Source organism: Odocoileus virginianus, chromosome 6 (genome assembly GCF_023699985.2).
Source record: "Odocoileus virginianus isolate 20LAN1187 ecotype Illinois chromosome 6, Ovbor_1.2, whole genome shotgun sequence".
NCBI classification, from domain to species: Eukaryota; Metazoa; Chordata; class Mammalia; order Artiodactyla; family Cervidae; genus Odocoileus; species Odocoileus virginianus.
In genome coordinates this window covers 3,152,645-3,169,999 of record NC_069679.1, presented here as the reverse complement: position 1 = coordinate 3,169,999, position 17,355 = coordinate 3,152,645, and the positions used below count along the sequence as shown (strand labels likewise).

The window sequence follows — 17,355 nt, the reverse complement described above, 5'->3', positions numbered from 1 at the left end:
TGCTCTGTCAGGGGAGCGGCCTGTGATATTGGCCACCTTGACCTCTGCCCACTAGATACCCATAGCATGCCTCCCCGTCCCAAGCTGTGATAACCATCGATGTCTCTAGACATTGCCAGATGCTCCCTGCAAGGCAGGGAAGGCACAGTCGCCCCCAGTTGAGAGATTGCCCACAGGGTCAGAGGTGGGATGTAGGGGCTAGTTATCCCTGAGGAAAGCGTGTTGGCAGCCAGGAGGAGGTGTGAGCCTGTTGAGACTTAATAAACAGTGTAATTTCCAGGGTATTTGGACCCTCTTCCTCAATAGAGTCAAGGTGTCTGCATTTCCATAGTCAGTGTATTTTAGGGGTAACCAGGGCAAGTGAGAGTTTGCAGACTTCCTTTGGTAACTGATTTAAAAAAAAAAAAGTCCATGCAGTGTTCCGAGCTGTTCACACCAGGACTGTCCCATCGGGTCTCTCTCTGCTTTGTGCTCTGAAGAGGGGGGCTGGTGCATGGGGGCCCCTTGCCATAGGAGGGTTCCTGGACAGCACGTGAGCAGGGTGGGGGGACAGCTGGCTGCCCTGCAGGGTCGCTGGTTCCTGCCCTCGTGTGGCCTCGTGAGCTGTGCGGGGGCGCGTCTCGCTCTGCTGATGCGCTGGGCCACACACATCCTCGCCCTCCTCTGCAGCCCCGGCAGCCCTGCCCCATCCCCACCTGCCCCACCCGCACCCCGACCCTGCCCCATCCCCACCTGCCCCACCCGCACCCCGACCCTGCCCCATCCCCACCTGCCCCACCCGCACCCCGACCCTGCCCCATCCCCACCTGCCCCACCCGCACCCGACCCTGCCCCATCCCCACCTGCCCCACCCGCACCCCGACCCCGCCCCATCCCCACCTGCCCCACCCGCACCCGACCCTGCCCCATCCCCACCTGCCCCACCCGCACCCCGACCCTGCCCCATCCCCACCTGCCCCACCCGCACCCGACCCTGCCCCATCCCCACCTGCCCCACCCGCACCCCGACCCTGCCCCATCCCCACCTGACCCACCCGCACCCGACCCAGCACACGCAGCCTCTTGTGTGGGTGGACCTCACTGAGTCTGAGACCCCCTTCCGGCTGACTGACTCAGAATTCACTGTGTAAAGAATCTCCTGGGGGCTTGTTAGAGACGCAGTTCTGGCAGCCCCTCCAGAAAGTCTGGTTCAGTGTGTGGGAGCTGGGAACTTGTACTCTTTGAAACAGGTGGCCCATATCCCCCTCTAGGAGCTGGGGGGGGCCGGGGACCACACTGCTCGAATCAGCGCCCTAGAGGGTCTTTCTAACTTTTGGAAGGCAGCAGCACATAAATTCTACTTTCCTAATCCTCTTATCCTTCCAGAAGACACTGGGCGGGAGGCCACGGTGCTGAGCCTCTGTGAGACTTGTGTATCTGAGGGAGGTGGTAATAATGAACGTGGACATTGGCCAAGAAACTACCAGTGACATGGGAGTAAAATGCAGCCTGCTCCGAAGGGTATCGATTATTTGGGCCACATGGGTGAGTGTAGTAAATTTATTATTAATCACAGGAGTTCATATTTTTTTAGTACCTACTGAACCACAGATACTGTGTAAAGTGCCTTTGGTAAGGAATTTGTTTAGTTTCTAGGGTGGCATCCCTCAAAACAGAGCTTCTTAACTGTGACATCAGACCCACCCCACCCCCCCACACCATCCCAGGAGCTCTTTAAAAAAGAGGGTCCTGAAACCTAAAGGAGTGGAATGGGGTGGGGGGTGTGAGGGAGGTTCGAGAGGGCGGGGACATGTGCATACTTCCGGCTGACTCATATTGTCTATGGCAGAAACCAGCATAACATTGTAAAACAATCATCCTCCAATTAAAATTTAAAAAAAGCAAAGTAATACATATTCAAAACTCAAAAAAAAAGAAAAAGAAGCTAGAGTTCTGGACTTCCTTGGTGGGCAGGGGATTAAGAAGCCGCCTGCCAACCCAGGGGCCACAGCTCAACCCCTGGCCCAGGAAGATTCCGCCCGCCTCAGAGCAGCTAAGCCCAGAGCTGCTGAGGCCTGGGCCCTAGAGCCTGTGCTCCGCAACAGGAGGAACCACGGCGAGGAGAAGCCCGCCACCGCAGCTAGAGAGAGCGGCGTCGGAGACCCAGACAGCCATAAACAGCCGCAGAGGAGAGTCCTGCCCAGAGCAGCCTTCTGCGCACTTCCTCACCAAAACAGGCTTTTATTAGGACTGGAGAGGACCGTACAGACTGCTCTGTTTTTGTCTCTTTCTGCACACACACGTATAACACACATGTGTATACATAGATGTATGTGTCAAGTTCCTCTGATTCTGAGGTGTAGCCTCAGTCACATTCCTCCCAATTGTGATCCAGTGGGAATTACACAGCATCAGCTATGCAGGATTCTTACCAAAAATGTTTAAACTGAATCCAAACGAGCCTTTAGATTTAACTTCCATTTTCTCTATGATAGAGGATAGAGGACAAGTTTAAATGGCATCATGAGGAAATAGACAAATCAGATTGCTGGGTATCCTGAAAGACAACTGGCCTGGTATCTTCAAATAAGTCAGTGTCAAGGGGAAAAAATAAAGGCAGGACAGGGTAGGTTAGGGATGGAAGGACTGACTATTTTTTTGACTAAAAAAGATTAAAGACATAATTAAAAGCAATGCATGAGCCTCTATTGAGTCATGGTTTTATGAAAACAGCTATAAAAATTGGGGCAGGGTAGGGAAATTTGAGTGTGGACCAGGCTTTTGGATATAAGGAAATTATTGTCAGTTTTCTTGGGTGTGTGAATTTTATTGTGGTTATGTAGGAAAATGTCCTCATTTTTAGGAGGTATAGGCAGAAGTGTTTAGGGGTGAAGCGTCAAGACATCTGTAACTCATTTTCAAACGGTCCAGGGAAAAACTGTTTGTGTGTGAGTGTGTGCGCTGTGGATGGAGCCGACAGGGCAGCGTGCAAACCAGCATTCAGTCCCCAGTGCTCACTGTCCATTTTCTTCACCTCTGTCTGTGCTGGCAGGTTGTCTTAATGAAGTTGAAAACAGCACCAGGTAAGTGAGGCCGCTGTTCTCCAAACTGTGGTTTGCATGGCCGCCTTCTCGGGCACCGCTGCTGGCGTGAGGGTGGAGTGCTGGGCGTGCCAGGCAGCTCCGCTCCCAGCGCCCCACTGAGGCAGCACTGACGCAAGGCCACTCGGCCTGCCCCGCCTTTCCAGAGGCTGTGGCTTTGCTCGCAAGCTTCCAGACTGTCATCTCTTAGGGCAGTTCCGCCCGAACGCACTCTCGTCCCTTCTCACTGACAGCAGGAAGCTGCCAAGGAAAGGACCCCGTTCAGCTCTGCTAACACCACCCCCTTCTTTTAAATAGAGGGATCTGTGGAGAGGTGTGCTGACGCCCGTGGACCACCCACTCGTCACTTCTCTTGGTTCTGTATTCTGACTGTGGTATGTTACTCTAGGTTTCTGCCAAACTCTCATTTGTTTAGGGTTGGTTTTTTTGTATGTTTTATTTTGTTTATCCCTTGCTACGAGGCTTTCCTCTGTGGACTAGCATAATTTTCTGAAAGTCAGAGGGCTGTCCACATTATCCACAAACACCAGGGATGTGGTAGTGAAGCCAAGCATCCTGAGGGGACATGTGTTTAGTGGCCAGTAGAGAGAAGATGTTTACATGGAAGCTCAGCAAGGGTCTGGTCTCGTTATGTGATCTTTGGAGGAGTGGGAATCGCAGTGAACAGCAGGGAGGGCTGCGAAGGAGCTCTGTGCCGAATCCCGGGTTAACGAGATCTGTACCCTGGATCTTGTTCCCCTTTGAGTGGCTCTTATCTCAGGGCACGCTTTCCCCGCTGGGGCATTTTACGGAGTGCAGAGTGCTGTAGAAGCCCCTTGCTGCCTTTCCCTGACCCAAAGACTTTTCTTGGATCCTCAGGAAAGCCAGTTTTTGTCAGCCTTGCATATCACAGCTATTCCTCCAAAGTAGTCATTAGCAGACTTGCTGAGGAGACCAAAGCATCTTATCTCCCTTTTCCAAACAGAAAAGTGAAGGTCTCATTCCAGCCACTGTGGTGTGGCTGCAATGATCTGGTATAGTGGAGGGGGGACTTGTTTTAGCACAGATGGACAGGGAACTGAATTTTCTGATATTACACACAGGGGTGCTTGAATAATTCTGCCTTAAATTTGGCAAGAACCATTGCTAAGAACCGTGCTAAGCCTAAATGTGCCTTCTTCCCTTCTGAAGTTTCACATCCTTTCTCTTTAGAAGTTGCAGCCTAATCCCACCCCTGGCTCGAAGCTGAGCTTGCTGAGCAGGACATTGTACATTTGGCGTCTTCATTAAGATCCCAGTCAAGAGTCTGAGGTTCTGCAAGAGGACAAATATGTAAAGGTTTTATATTCGCATTGAAACAGTGCCGCTGAAGAGTAGAGGGGCAGGGATTGACAGCAACAGGGGCTCCGGTGGACTGGCTTTCTAATCAAATGGGGGGCTTCCCAGGTGGCTCTAGTGGTAGAGAACCCGCCTGCCGATGCGGGAGACACAAGAGATGTGGGTTGGATCCCTGGAGGATCTCTGGAGGAGAGCATGGCAACCCCTCCAGTATCCTTGCCTGGAGAATCCCACAGGGGGCTACAGTCCATGGGGTTGCAAAAGGGTTGGACATGACTGTGCAGACCAGAGAACCAAATGGGAAGGTTGGATAGAGCTTCTTTTTCTAACAAGCAGACTCTCCACCTGTGAATTAGAAGTATTTGTAAGCCTGGTAGGTGGGAACTGTTTGGATGAAGCGGGGGTTCCTCGTGGGAGTCATCCTAGCTTGTTTTCTTGTTCTGTTTTGAAATGATCACTTTCATTATACACAGACCTCCTCCAGAGCTTTTGCATTGGTAACTTCTTACTCAAAAGCCATTTCTATTTGGTAATACGGGGTGAGAGGGTAAGAATGACTGAGAGAGAATCAATTATACTTCTGGACTCATGCTAATTTATTTTCCCCAGCTGAGTTTGTCAGCTGTGTTAGGCAGTAGGGAAACAGGAAGTAAGACCCAGGACCTCACCCTCAAAGCCCACCAGGGAAGCTTGGACACCAGGAGTGACCTCATCCATCTCTAAATAGCCTGGGCTTGATCCTCCTCTGTGTGTAAGGGCCAAGCTTCAGTTAACCACCGAGCACTTTCACTGGCTAAACCGTTGTCTGACCAGTCTCGGCCCTGTTGGGGGAAAACTGTTGAGGCAAAGGAGTTGGTGTTTACTGAACACTTACCATGCCAGGCGCTCTCACGGCTTCTTGCTTAATTCTCACAAGTGTCGTGAGGCAGGGGCCCCTCTCTTTCTCCACGTGGTCCATGCGGGAGCTGACAGCTAAGGCTCTGAGAAGCTAGATGCCATGTGTCCAGGAACCTTTGCGGTGCAACACACCATCTCTCCCTTCCCCAGTGCTGCGCATGCGCACACACACACACACACACACACACACACACACACACATATGCATATATGCGCCAGTTAAGTTCCTCTGTTCCTAGCTTTGCACTAGCTAATTTCTCAAAGCATCATCTTGTGTAAGTGTTAAATCCGCTGTTTTATAAGTCATCACCGCTTACTAGACTGTGAGCCAGCATGGTGCTGAAGCTTTGACACCCACTCCCTTCTCCCACTTCCTCCCTCCCGCATAACTCCCTGCTCGGCCGTGGCCCACATGCCACCAGGCTCTCTGCAGTTCTTAGGGAGTTGATGTGACCTGGGTTAATAAGTAATCACTCAGAACAGAGCCATGCGCCCCGATGTCCATTGCGAGCTGTGGGATTTTCCTGACCTCAGGGGAGGGAGGGCACGGGGGAGAGGCAGGAAGACGGGGCTGTGAGGAGCCCTGTGGCCCATTTCAGGGTTCAGGCCTCCCTGAAGGAGGTTTGAGCCGTTAGAGCAGGGCCCTCTGGTAATGAAGCCAGCCGTTTGTCCTTGGGAACAGAATGAGGCCTTGTGAGACCAGAAACAATGGGCGTGTTGAGTTTCAGACCTGGTGTGAACCGAAGCTCAGGCCGAGGCCCAGCGATGGATTGGGACAGTTCAAGGGATGCGTTCTGCTCTGGCAGGGATCTGTTGTCAGCACGTCCCCTACTTAGTCAATGGTCATTAGTGCCCCTGTTTTGAATAATTCCCACAAGTAAGTCAACAGTTCTTGGAGGGTTTTTTTTTTTTTCTTCTTCTTCTTCGCATTTTAACTTCTGTAGCTTATTTTGTCTAAAAATCGCCCAGTGAGAAATGCATGAAAAATAAGTTTGGGTGGCAAAGTTTTATTATTTATCATGGCATTATTTTCCTTTTAAATTCTCCATTACCTCTGAAGCAAACACTCTCTCTTGTGTCTCTGCTAGTACATTGATTCCCAGACAGTAAAATCGGGAGTTGCGAAAGCTGCTAAAAAGCAAAAGCTTTTGGTACAAATTTGGCAGGTTTAGCTCATCTGGTACCAAGTCCTGCAAACTTGTGGATCGCGGCTCGTCCGTGGACACAGTTTTCTAGCAGCCTGTCTTGATCTGTCCGAATGCAGCCTGTGCAGCTGGACTTTTTCTAGTAAGATGTAACGGAGCAGGAGCGGCGTCCCAAGAGCGCACAGCCGGGCCGGAGCCCGGCGCGCGGGATGCCCCGGGGGGTGAGCAGTGCAGCTTAGAGATAAGGGGCACCACAGACGCTTCTGGGAGCACCCTGGAAACAAAGAAACCGGCCAGCTCGCGGAGGAGGGCGGCGCGTTGGCGCCGCGCGGGGCTCGCCAGGGCGCGGGCGCGCACTGGGGTCCCGACCCGCCAGTGGGCGGGCGGGCGGCCAGATCGGGGCGGGGCTGGCGCTGCTCACCGCCCTCCTCTCCTCTCTCCGCAGGTGAGGCTGCGGCCGCGGAGCTGCGACATGGCAGCATGACAGCCCCGGAGCGCGCTGCCCCACGACGCAGGGACGAGGGAGCCCCCGCCTGAGCCGCCTTCCCGCGCCTTTCCCGTTGCCCCGCCCGGCTCGCGGAGCTTGCTCACCCCTTGGACTCCCGACTCCCTCCGCCTGAGCATCAATATGTGTCATGTCATTGTCACCTGTCGCTCGATGCTCTGGACCCTCCTGAGTATTGTGGTGGCGTTCGCCGAGCTCATCGCCTTCATGAGCGCAGACTGGCTGATCGGGAAAGCCAAGCCCCGCGGCAGCGCCGAGCAGGGCGAGCAGGGCGCGGGCCCCCCGGAGCCCTACCACCCCACGCTGGGCATCTACGCCCGCTGCATCCGGAACCCCGGCGTGCAGCACCTCCCGCGCGAGACGCTGTGCGGGCCCTACGCTGAGAGCTTCGGCGAGATCGCCAGCGGCTTCTGGCAGGCCACCGCTATCTTCTTAGCCGTGGGCATCTTCATTCTGTGCACTGTGGCCCTGGTGTCTGTCTTCACCATGTGTGTGCAGAGCATCATGAAGAAAAGCATCTTCAATGTCTGTGGGCTGCTGCAAGGCATCGCAGGTAAGCGTGCGCGGAGGGGAGGGGGCCCGGGCCACGTGCGTGCCACTGCGTGTGCGCGGCACGCCCACGGCTCACTCCTTCGCTGCGTGTGTGCGTCTTTAGGAGTGCTCTTCTCTCCCGGGCTGGGCAGCAGCCACGCGCGGCCCTCATCGCTCCTTTTTCCCTACTCCCCTGAAGCAAAGGCAAGGCTGTTCCCTGCTCTCCCCTGCTCATCTTCTTAGCCTGTAGCCCCGGGTTCTAAGTTGCTGGGTTTTGTTTGGGAAAGCTGCCACGGGGCTTGGCTTTCCTGATCAGCCATTCTGCGGGCATGAAGGCAGTGAGCTCGGCAAACAAATGAGCTCCTACTTTTTGCTTTCCCCACTAAGTTAAAAGCATGCTTTCCGCCCTCGGGCGGCCGGGGAGGAATTGCGGTGAGGAGGCCCCCTGCAGTGGGCTCTGTCCTGGGACCACTGTAAGCGATGGGCCGCCTTTCCCAGGCAGTGAGCCGGGCGCTGCCGCCCACCCCGCCCCCACCGCCCCATCCCCGCCGCGGGATGACTTCAGCTTTGGGCGCGGAGGACACGGGCCGGGAGGGAGTGGGTATCCCGCTGCTGTGTTTAGTAACCGTTCTGGTTTAAACGGACTGTCTCCTGGAGCCTGACAGAATGTTCAGTGCACTCGGATCAGAAATTACAAACTAACTCTCCCACTTTCTGGGAGTTTCTCACTAATGAGCTTGTTAGAAGTGGGTGGAAAGAGAAGTATGAGCGCCTTACAGAGATCCCAGAGGGGAGGCTGTGAGCGCCAAGACTTCCACCAGCATTTTCACAGACTGTACCATGTGGGGTTAAACAGTGGATCTGGAACCAAGAGGGTTATCAGTCTGTCCACACTCAAGGGGCTTGTTCTGGGTGGCAGACACACACATACCCCCACACAGCAAAGTTTGAAGACATCCTCCGGAAGCAGAGAGATAGACTGTTGCTCTGATTCTCAAGGGGAAAATCCACTTCTTTTTTTTTTTTTTTGAAAATCCACTTCTTAAACAATTGCAACCAAAGTATTTCTTAATCTGAACTCTGGCGGGAGAGACAGCAGGCCACCCCCACCTGTCATTGAAGGGCGCATCCTGCAGCTGTGAGCCGGGCTGCGGATGGTGAAGATAAGCTCTGAGCCTGGCGCGAGGCCTGGGAAGGAGCAGACCCCGAATGAAGCAGCTCTCCCCTGCTTTATGGCGAGCTCTTGAGCTCAGCAGGGCCGGCTTCCAAACACACAGGTCCAACAACAGTTCTTTCCCAAACCCAGCTGATAAGGTGTTTTCCTTGCTCAGACCTTAGGGGGCCCCATGTGTGCATGTTGGGGAGAGGGTAGTGGGCCCCGGGGAATGACAGAGGACCTGCGCCACACTCCTGCTGCTTTCATGTGGGGGGTACACTCATGACAATCTCAGGACCCCCATCTCTTTCTCCGCCGGGACCAGGCGTACCATGAGAGACCCAGGCACTAAGGCACTCAGGGAATTTGGGAGGCCAGGATTCTGATTTTCAGCTTTGCTACTGACTTGCACTTTCACTCGAGATAAATGCACCCAGTTCTCTGGATGTTGGCATTCCTCTTCTTAAAGATCAAGAGATTGGAAAATATGATCTGATCTTAGAGTTTTGCTTCACAATGAGTAAAACTCATTGTCCTCCTTTTGATTGACTCCTCAAATCTGACATTCATCCCCTTCGGCTTGGCCTTTCACCTCCCAAAAATGTTCAGTAAGCTAGGTTTCCATACTGGATCCTCTTTTTCTTCTCAGAGGAAAGTCCCTACTTTATTCCCCGAGGCACACAGTGCCTCAGGGGTGCACGTGTGTGTGTGTGTGTGTGTGTGTGTGTGTGTGTCTTAAAACTTTTGCTGAGTAGTGTTACCAAACCGCTACCAAAGCTTTTTGAAAAGTCAAAATAAGCATGTAGATGAAGGGAAGCCAATTTACACAAATTATTAATCCTGTTGAAGAGCTCTGGTTGACCAGAGAGCAGTTATTTCTGCTCAGTTTGCCGTGACTATGGTGTATTTGCTCATCTCCTGTGATTTCATGACTTTATTATGAGTTTTATCAATATGCTGGTATGCAGATAAGACTTCTGGTTTGTCATCCCTAGGAATGTTTTTCATCCTGAGAAACAGTGCCTTTCAGCCAAGGGATAGCCATTTATAGTAGGATGGGACATCTTGGGACGTACCATCACAATCAGTCTTTTGCAATAACTTTGCAGATTATAGATATCCTTCGGTCTCAAAGACTGTTTACCTGTAGTTTTTAATAAGGTGTTATTCCAGTGAACTTTAGTCTCTAAGAATGTGTATTAGTCCACCAAGTCTTTTGGTGCTCTTGTTTGCTATTTCACATAAATGGCAAGAGTGTTCATTTTGGCACAGAGATGAGTACATATTTTAGGTATTATTCATACACTCCAATGAGTTATTCTTGACGTTTCTCTTTCTCTCCGTATCAGGCCTCTAGGAAGAAGGGCTGGGGAGAAGGGAGTACCAACCCAAGATACTGGTCTATTGGTCACCTGTCTCCCAGAAGTCTTGATTTTCTAAAAGCTTGCTCCTCATTTCTTTCACTCATCTTCCCCATGCACACATATGTCATCTCAGAATGCCTGAAATTACTAAAAATTGACTGAAGGCAAAGATTCCTGTACAGTTAGGTCCTGCCTCTCTAGGGACCACTGATCTAAGGCTACGAAAAGGGGTTTCTCTTCACCGCCCAGCCCAGCAGCGCCCCTCTGAGAAGAAATCAAGGGAAAGATGAACCGAACGTGTTCTGGCCAGCCAGCCCCCTCGTGGTGGGCGGGGGCCACATCTCTTAGATTTCCACGGGGCTCTCTCTCCTCTGATAGCAGGGCCCCACCAGGCAGTCCAAGCCAGCGTCAGTGGCAGACGTGGCCCTTGAGTCTGTGGCGCAGAGTTGCCCCCAAGTGTCCGGAGCAGACCACTGGCTCTCTGCCCTCTTGGCCAGTCTGTAAGGGAATCTGGCCAGGCCCCAGCCTCACCTAAGGACTTGCTGCAGCTGTGAGCATCAGTCTCGCCTCTCCCTACACGCCCCCTCTCAACCCGGCATCTATTCAACATTGAAACCAATGGTGAGAGAGGAGGCTGGTGCCAGAGCAACCAAAGGATTCTCTAGAAATATACTCAGGCTGTGTTTGTTCTCACAACTTGCATTTTAGCAAAAAGGACATTTTTTTTGTAAAATGTAACTGGGTGGAAAATTACAAGCTGTCATATATTAGGAGATCAAACCAGTCAATCCTCAGTGGGAGGACTGATGCTGAAGCTCCAATACTTTGGCCACCTGATGCGAAGAGCTGACTCATTGGAAAAGACCCTGATGCTGGGAAAGATGGAAGGCAGGAGGAGAAAGGGGGTGGCAGAGGATGAGATGGTTGAATGGCATCATCAACTCAATGGACATGAGTTTGAGCAAACTCCAGGAGATAGTGAAGGACAGGGAAGCCTAGCATGCTGCAGTCCATGGGGTCGCAAAGAGTCAGACACGACTAAGTGACTGAACAAGAACAATATATTCCTTTACTATGCCTAATCTTAAAGGCCGCAGGCTTGTATAGCTGTCACTGTTCATAGTATAACACAAGTCATCAAAATCTTACTATTTTGATTTTAGAAGTTGGGTGTAAGAGAATATACCTCACTGAAAAATCTCAAAATCTGAGTTACTTTAAAAAAAAAAAAAAAAGCTATTAAGCTAATCCAGATGGCAGGATTTACCCTTACGGCCTCACCTCGTGGTGGCACCCAGCCGACACTTCCAAAACGCTCATGCACAAATGCCCTGGCTGTTCAGAGCTTTCTCTCTGCAGCAGTTGGAGCTCAAGCCTCACCTGGCCCTGGATCAGCCCTGACCTCACCTTGAAGTGTCTGTGAAATGTTGACCAGTTTTCTCACTTGGAAAACGGATTTAATAGGAGGACCTATCTCAGGGTTGTTTTGAGGATTAAATGAGATAATATGTGAGAAAGGCTCTTAAGCACAGTATTTGGCACATGGTAAATAGTAAACGGTAGCTACATGATGATTATAAAAGTATTTATGCTTTCTTGTCAGGTATTTAGCATGTTTTTTTGTGTTCCTTAAAAACTGCTGCATTCTAAGAAATAGGGGTGTGTTTAGAATTGGCCTTGTTCTGTTGAAACCCAGTGTGACCACATCGTCTCGAGTCATTCCCTGGCCCCTCACAGCCTGCCTGTATGGGGGCTGACCTTCAGGGCAGTCCCGGGACCCTCACGTGCCTCGGGTGTCCTCGGGCCGGTTTCTGAAAGCTGAGTTGATAGGACAACACAGAACTTCCTCCCCTCACTCCTCTTCCCCTGACACGTACATTCTCCTCCATCCTTTCCTTTCTGGAGGCAGCTTCTGGCCGTTGAGTCCTGGTTGCAGGAGGCTTCTCAGGCTCCCCTTGCAGGATAAACCATAGGCTGCTTGGCCTTCACTGGGTGAGGGCTCGCCTGGAACTTGGCAGAGCCACCAGCACACGTCAGTTCATAGCCCTCTGGGATTCATTACAAAAGCTGGGGAATCGGCCAACAGGGTCGTTTTCGCCAGCTGCCTTCCTTAGGCTGTGACCTGGATGTGGTCCACAGCAAAAGTGTAGAATGCAAAGATCCAAGTTTTCCATGACCGCATCAAGCAGTGTGGGTTTGGAAATACACGTAGGGCCCTCTTAGCAGCCCGTGGAATCCCCAGTGACCCAGGTTTGGGACAGAGCCACGAGAGTGAGCTCAGGAGCGGGCCCGCTGGCCCCGGCCTGGGCTGTCCCCCGGGGCGGCCACAAGGCGAGACTCCGCAGGAGCTGCCGGCCTGGCCGCCTGAGGGCTTCGGTTTCCCCCACAGGCTCTGTGCTCCTCGTGTCTTGTCAGCTCTCCCACTTTCCCGCCCCTGTAGCCCTCTGTCTGCACCCATTTCAGCCCAGCAGGACGGCCCCAGCAAGCTGCCCACCCGTCCGGCTGGCTGGCTGGCTGTGGGACGTGCACGCGGGCATCGCTCCCTCCGTGGGAGCTCCGGGCCTGCCGCACTGGTTCCGTTTCCTTGGAGGTGAGCCATGACTGAGGGGGAAGGAGGACAATATGAGAAAAGATGGGAAAGGGGTGAAAGAAGAATCTTAGAAGACAAGCGGAGGGTTTTGTCTGTGCTGCCTGGAGAGTGGCTTTGGTGTGGTCCAGCCCGCGTGAGGAGGTCGGGGTTGTCATGTGAGATGCACCATGATTGCTGTGTGGGGCTTGGCATTCTCACTGCAGTTTTTCACAGGGTGAGAGCTAACCTTAGCATCAGGAAGATAACCAGGACTCAACATGATGGCAGCATCCATTCTGACGTATGCCCTGCCGTACCTGTTCACGCCCAGTCACCAAGTCAGTCACTGGCGAGGAGAGAGAGAAGAACAAGGGCTTGGGAAGCATGGGGAAGAGGGGAAGAGATTCCTGACTGTCTCAGAGCCGCTTTTCACCCGCTTTTCTCTGAGAAGGTAGTGTGACCTTGATTGCCTGACTTCAAGACACCTTCACAGAAAAGGCATGAGGGAAGTCAAGAGAGCATCCCCTGCTTCTCCTCCTTAGAATGAGGCCCCAGAAGATCTGGCTGTCAAAAGAAGGCTCTGAATTGATAGCACTCCAGTCAGAATGCCTCCACCGGAAGTGGGGTCCAACCCTTCTATATCTGAGTCACTTTAATAGGACCACATGTAATGATTCATCCACCTTGAGGAAATGTTAAAATGTTAAAAAGCCAGAATTAAATTTCAATTCAAGAATATTTTATTAAATGCCCACTAAATACAAAGACCTCTAGACTCAGGTCTACAATTTCTTGAGTTTCTTTGCTCCCAAGCCATATTAGAGAGTTACTGCTTCAGAAGCTTGTACCCTAGAAAAGCAAACAAAAAGTATCATCACATATAAAGGGAACAAAAGAGTTCAGCTGTATCATTAGAGGAAAAACTACTGCCTAAGAGCAAGTGGATCAAACAGATATTAATTTGAAGAATCGGTTGGAAACTCTAGAAGAAAATCGCAAACTCTGTTAAAATTCAGAGAGAACATGCAGTTGATACGCAAATGAAGTATTTTGCTATGGTAACCACTTAATTGTAGACAAATAATCTTGTGAGCCATGGATGATCTGTGTTCCAGTTCCAGTAACAAATCATCACTTAAGTATGACTGGATATTTACACAAGTGGTTCAGGCACTATTCTAAAAGCTTGATGCCACAGTGGTGGTGTTCTAAGTTTTGGTGTCACTTCAGAAGTCATCTGCATCTCCTCTGAAGACTTCTGTGTGCTCAAGCACAGCACAGTTATGAGTTCGGTTGTTGTATAGAGGCTTCCCAGTGGTTTTACTAATTGGCCCACAATCCACAATCTCTCTCTTTTTTTAAGATAGCCCCTAGTACAGATGAAACCTAAACTACACATATTGAGAAAACAAAATCAATATTAAAAACTTCAAACCAAAATACTTAGTGGCTATGTGTTCAGAGTTTAGAAGCCAACATCAGGGCCCTAGTGTTGAAAAGATGGCACCTGCTTTGTTGCAGGAATTATTTAACATTATTTGGATCCCCAAAATCTTTAGTAGACAAGAAATTTACTTACTGCCCTAAAAATTTCAGAGCTCAATAACTACATTCTTACAATCTCTTGTATTCTGCTATAATCTGTATTTTATTTTTTGTGGCATCTTATTTTAAGTGTATTTTGGTTATAGTCAAATAGTAGCTCTTTCTAATCCTACATATTGGATGAATAATTTATCAAGAAATATTTTGTGAAGTTCTTCCAGTTGCATAGACACAGTTTAGGAAACACCTTCTCATTTGCAAAGTAAAGTATTTTACTTTACTCAAATGCAAAGTAAAATATTATCACTAACTCATGGGAAGGAATAATCTCACTAAGTTACTTTGCTGGGCTGCATTTTAACAGTAAGAGTTAAGGTTTCAGAAACTCCCAATGAAGTAATTTGCATGTAAGCATGAATCATTGCTGAGGAAGGCTTAGGGAGGCTTCAGTGTGGGAGAAGCTGCATCTTTCTCACGGGTTGTTTCACCACATATTCTAGGGGCATCTGACAACTCTTAATTGATAATCATTAATTTTGAGTAATTATAGAAAGAAACTTCCTCTGGGGGGCTTGGCTGCAAGGTCTTTTTATGACAACTATGCTCTGATTGTCTTCCAAAGAATTCTCTTTATTGCTCTGTCATCCGTTCTCCACCCCCCCACCCTAGAAGAGTATTTTTCTTGCCAATTATAATTCCATAGAAGAGTTTTTAGTAGAAAACAAGTGCCCTACTAGACTCCTCCAGGGAGATGGTATAAGCATTAACAGAAATTTATGTAAAAAACTACTGACACCTGATCCGTCACTTGTTCTCTCCTTCCCATCAGAAAATCTTGTTGGTTAAAAGCCTCTAATGTTATTGATCATATACTAAAATAACATGTAGGTATCATCTGCTCTAAGACACTGTGGTTATCAGCTGAAAACCCTTTTCATTACCAGTGAACCCTCTGACCTCTCATTTCTGATCTGGCCTTCAGAGCAGAGTTTTTAAATGTCAAAGTTGGGTCCAGTCTAGTTTATCCATAAACCCTTGAAATTTTAAAATGAGATGCAGTGAAAACAGGTTTAGACTCTGCATTCCAAAGAGATGGAATTCAGAGCCTCTTTACTCTTCTACCTTTTTATTTGTACAGTCAACAAGTGGGCTTTTCAGAGACATGTCCCCATCCTAACTCAGACCTGCCTCTCTCTCTTTCTCAAACACACACATTTACACACACATACCTCAGCAGCCTCTCACTGCCTTAGAACAAATGCCGGTCCACTCTGCTAAGGTTTTGTCAATTAAAAAAAAACAACAATGCACAATGTGAGCGTTGTGAGTTAAGTTTATTTGTGGTAAAATGAGGACTACAGGCTGGGAGACAGCACCTCAGCTAGCTCTGAGGAGCTGCTCCACAGAAGTGGGGAAAGTCAGTATCAGTGATTTTGGTGAAGTGGGATATATGCGGGCCAGCACACATTTTTGCTCAAGGTTGCTGCTAGTCTGGTGAAGGTTACTGCTAGTCATGAGGAGCAGATTTCTCTGTTAATGAATTTACTGCTTCTCTAGATAAGAAGAGATACAAAAATCGGGGCCCATAAAATCTCCTGAAAATATCACAGAGGGCTTCGTTCCCAGTCTCCACCCTGAGCTCGTGTCAGAGGCTGTTGAAGGTCAGCAGCTGCAGTGGCTAGTGACTTCATCCTTGTAGAGGCAGATGGCAAGTGACAGTTTTTAGTTTCTACTAGTCATCAACAAAAATGAGAATATTAAGGACAGTGTTGTAAGATTTCATAGTGCTATATGTGTTCAACTTAAATACCTGTCCTTTATTCTTAGGTTGCATCCTTTACCCTTTTTTATTAAAATACCCTTTTTCATGAAATGATAATGAGAGGAGATAATGGTATTTTTAGTGTCCTTATGTTAGCAACAGAAGAAATATTGACTCCCAGTAACTTTTTTTTTCCATTTATTTTTATTAGTTGGAGGCTACTAATTACTTTACAGTATTGTAGTGGTTTTTGTCATACATTGACATGAATCAGCCATGGATTTACATGTATTCCCCATCCCGATCCCCCCTCCACCTCCCTCTCTACCCAATCCCTCTGGGTCTTCCCAGTGCACCAGGCCCAAGCACTTGTCTCATGCACCCAACCTGGGCTGGTGATCTGTTTCACCCTAGATAATATACATGTTTCGATGCTGTTCTCTCGAAACATTCCACCCTCGCCTTCTCCCACAGAGTCCAAAAGTCTGTTCTCTACATCTGAGTCTCTTTTTCTGTTTTGCATATAGGGTTATCATTACCATCTTTCTAAATTCCATATATATGTGTTAGTATACTGTAATGTTCTTTATCTTTCTGGCTTACTTCACTCTATATAATGGGCTCCAGTTTCATCCATCTCATTAGAACTGATTCAAATGAATTCTTTTTAATGGCTGAGTAATATTCCATGGTGTATATGTACCACAGCTTCCTTATCCATTCGTCTGCTGATGGGCATCTAGGTTGCTTCCATGTCCTGGCTATGATAAACAGTGCTGCGATGAACATTGGGTGCACGTGTCTCTTTCAGATCTGGTTTCCTCGGTGTGTATGCCCAGAAGTGGCATTGCTGGGTCATATGGCAGTTCTATTTCCAGTTTTTTAAGAAATCTCCACACTGTTTTCCATAGTGGCTGTACTAGTTTGCATTCCCACCAACAGTGTAAGAGGGTTCCCTTTTCTCCACACTCTCTCCAGCATTTATTGCTTGTAGACTTTTGGATAGCAGCCATCCTGACTGGTGTGTAATGGTACCTCATTGTGGTTTTGATTTGCATTTCTCTGATAATGAGTGATGTTGAGCATCTTTTCATGTGTTTGTTAGCCATCTGTATGTCTTCTTTGGAGAAATGTCTGTTTAGCTCTTTGGCCCATTTTTTGATTGGGTCATTTATTTTTCTGGAATTGAGCTGCAGGAGTTGCTTGTATATTTTTGAGATTAATCCTTTGTCTGTTGCTTCATTTGCTATTATTTTCTCCCAATCCGAGGGCTGTCTTTTCACCTTGCTTATAGTTTCCTTTGTTGTGCAAAAGCTTTTAAGTTTCATTAGATCCCATTTGTTTATTTTTGCTTTTATTTCCAATATTCTGGGAGGTGGGTCATAGAGGATCCTGCTGTGATTCATGTCGGAGAGTGTTTTGCCTATGTTCTCCTCTAGGAGTTTTATAGTTTCTGTTCTTACATTTAGATCTTTAATCCATTT

General features: G+C 49.2%; 2 protein-coding genes across 8 annotated transcripts in view; one reads left to right on the top strand and one right to left on the bottom strand.

Moving 5' to 3' along the window:
• Positions 1-17,355, top strand: part of LHFPL2 (LHFPL tetraspan subfamily member 2) — a 172,961-nt gene that overhangs the window by 138,955 nt on the left and 16,651 nt on the right. For 5 of the 6 annotated variants that reach the window (XM_070468586.1, XM_070468582.1, XM_070468585.1 and 2 more), the window contains one exon: positions 6,885-7,497. In XM_070468586.1, coding sequence (XP_070324687.1) covers positions 7,068-7,497 — 430 coding nt within the window. In that variant the 5' untranslated portion in view covers positions 6,885-7,067. Of the gene's footprint in view, positions 1-3,291; positions 3,455-6,884; positions 7,498-17,355 lie in introns of those variants that run through there. The other variant, XM_070468587.1, reaches the window with a different exon arrangement.
• The window catches only part of SCAMP1 (secretory carrier membrane protein 1), a 149,872-nt gene continuing 145,803 nt past the window's right edge, over positions 13,287-17,355 (bottom strand). For both annotated transcript variants that reach the window (XM_070468580.1, XM_020902675.2), the window contains one exon: positions 13,287-13,413. The gene's annotated coding sequence lies outside the window, so the exon portion shown is untranslated. The remainder of the gene's footprint in view (positions 13,414-17,355) is intronic.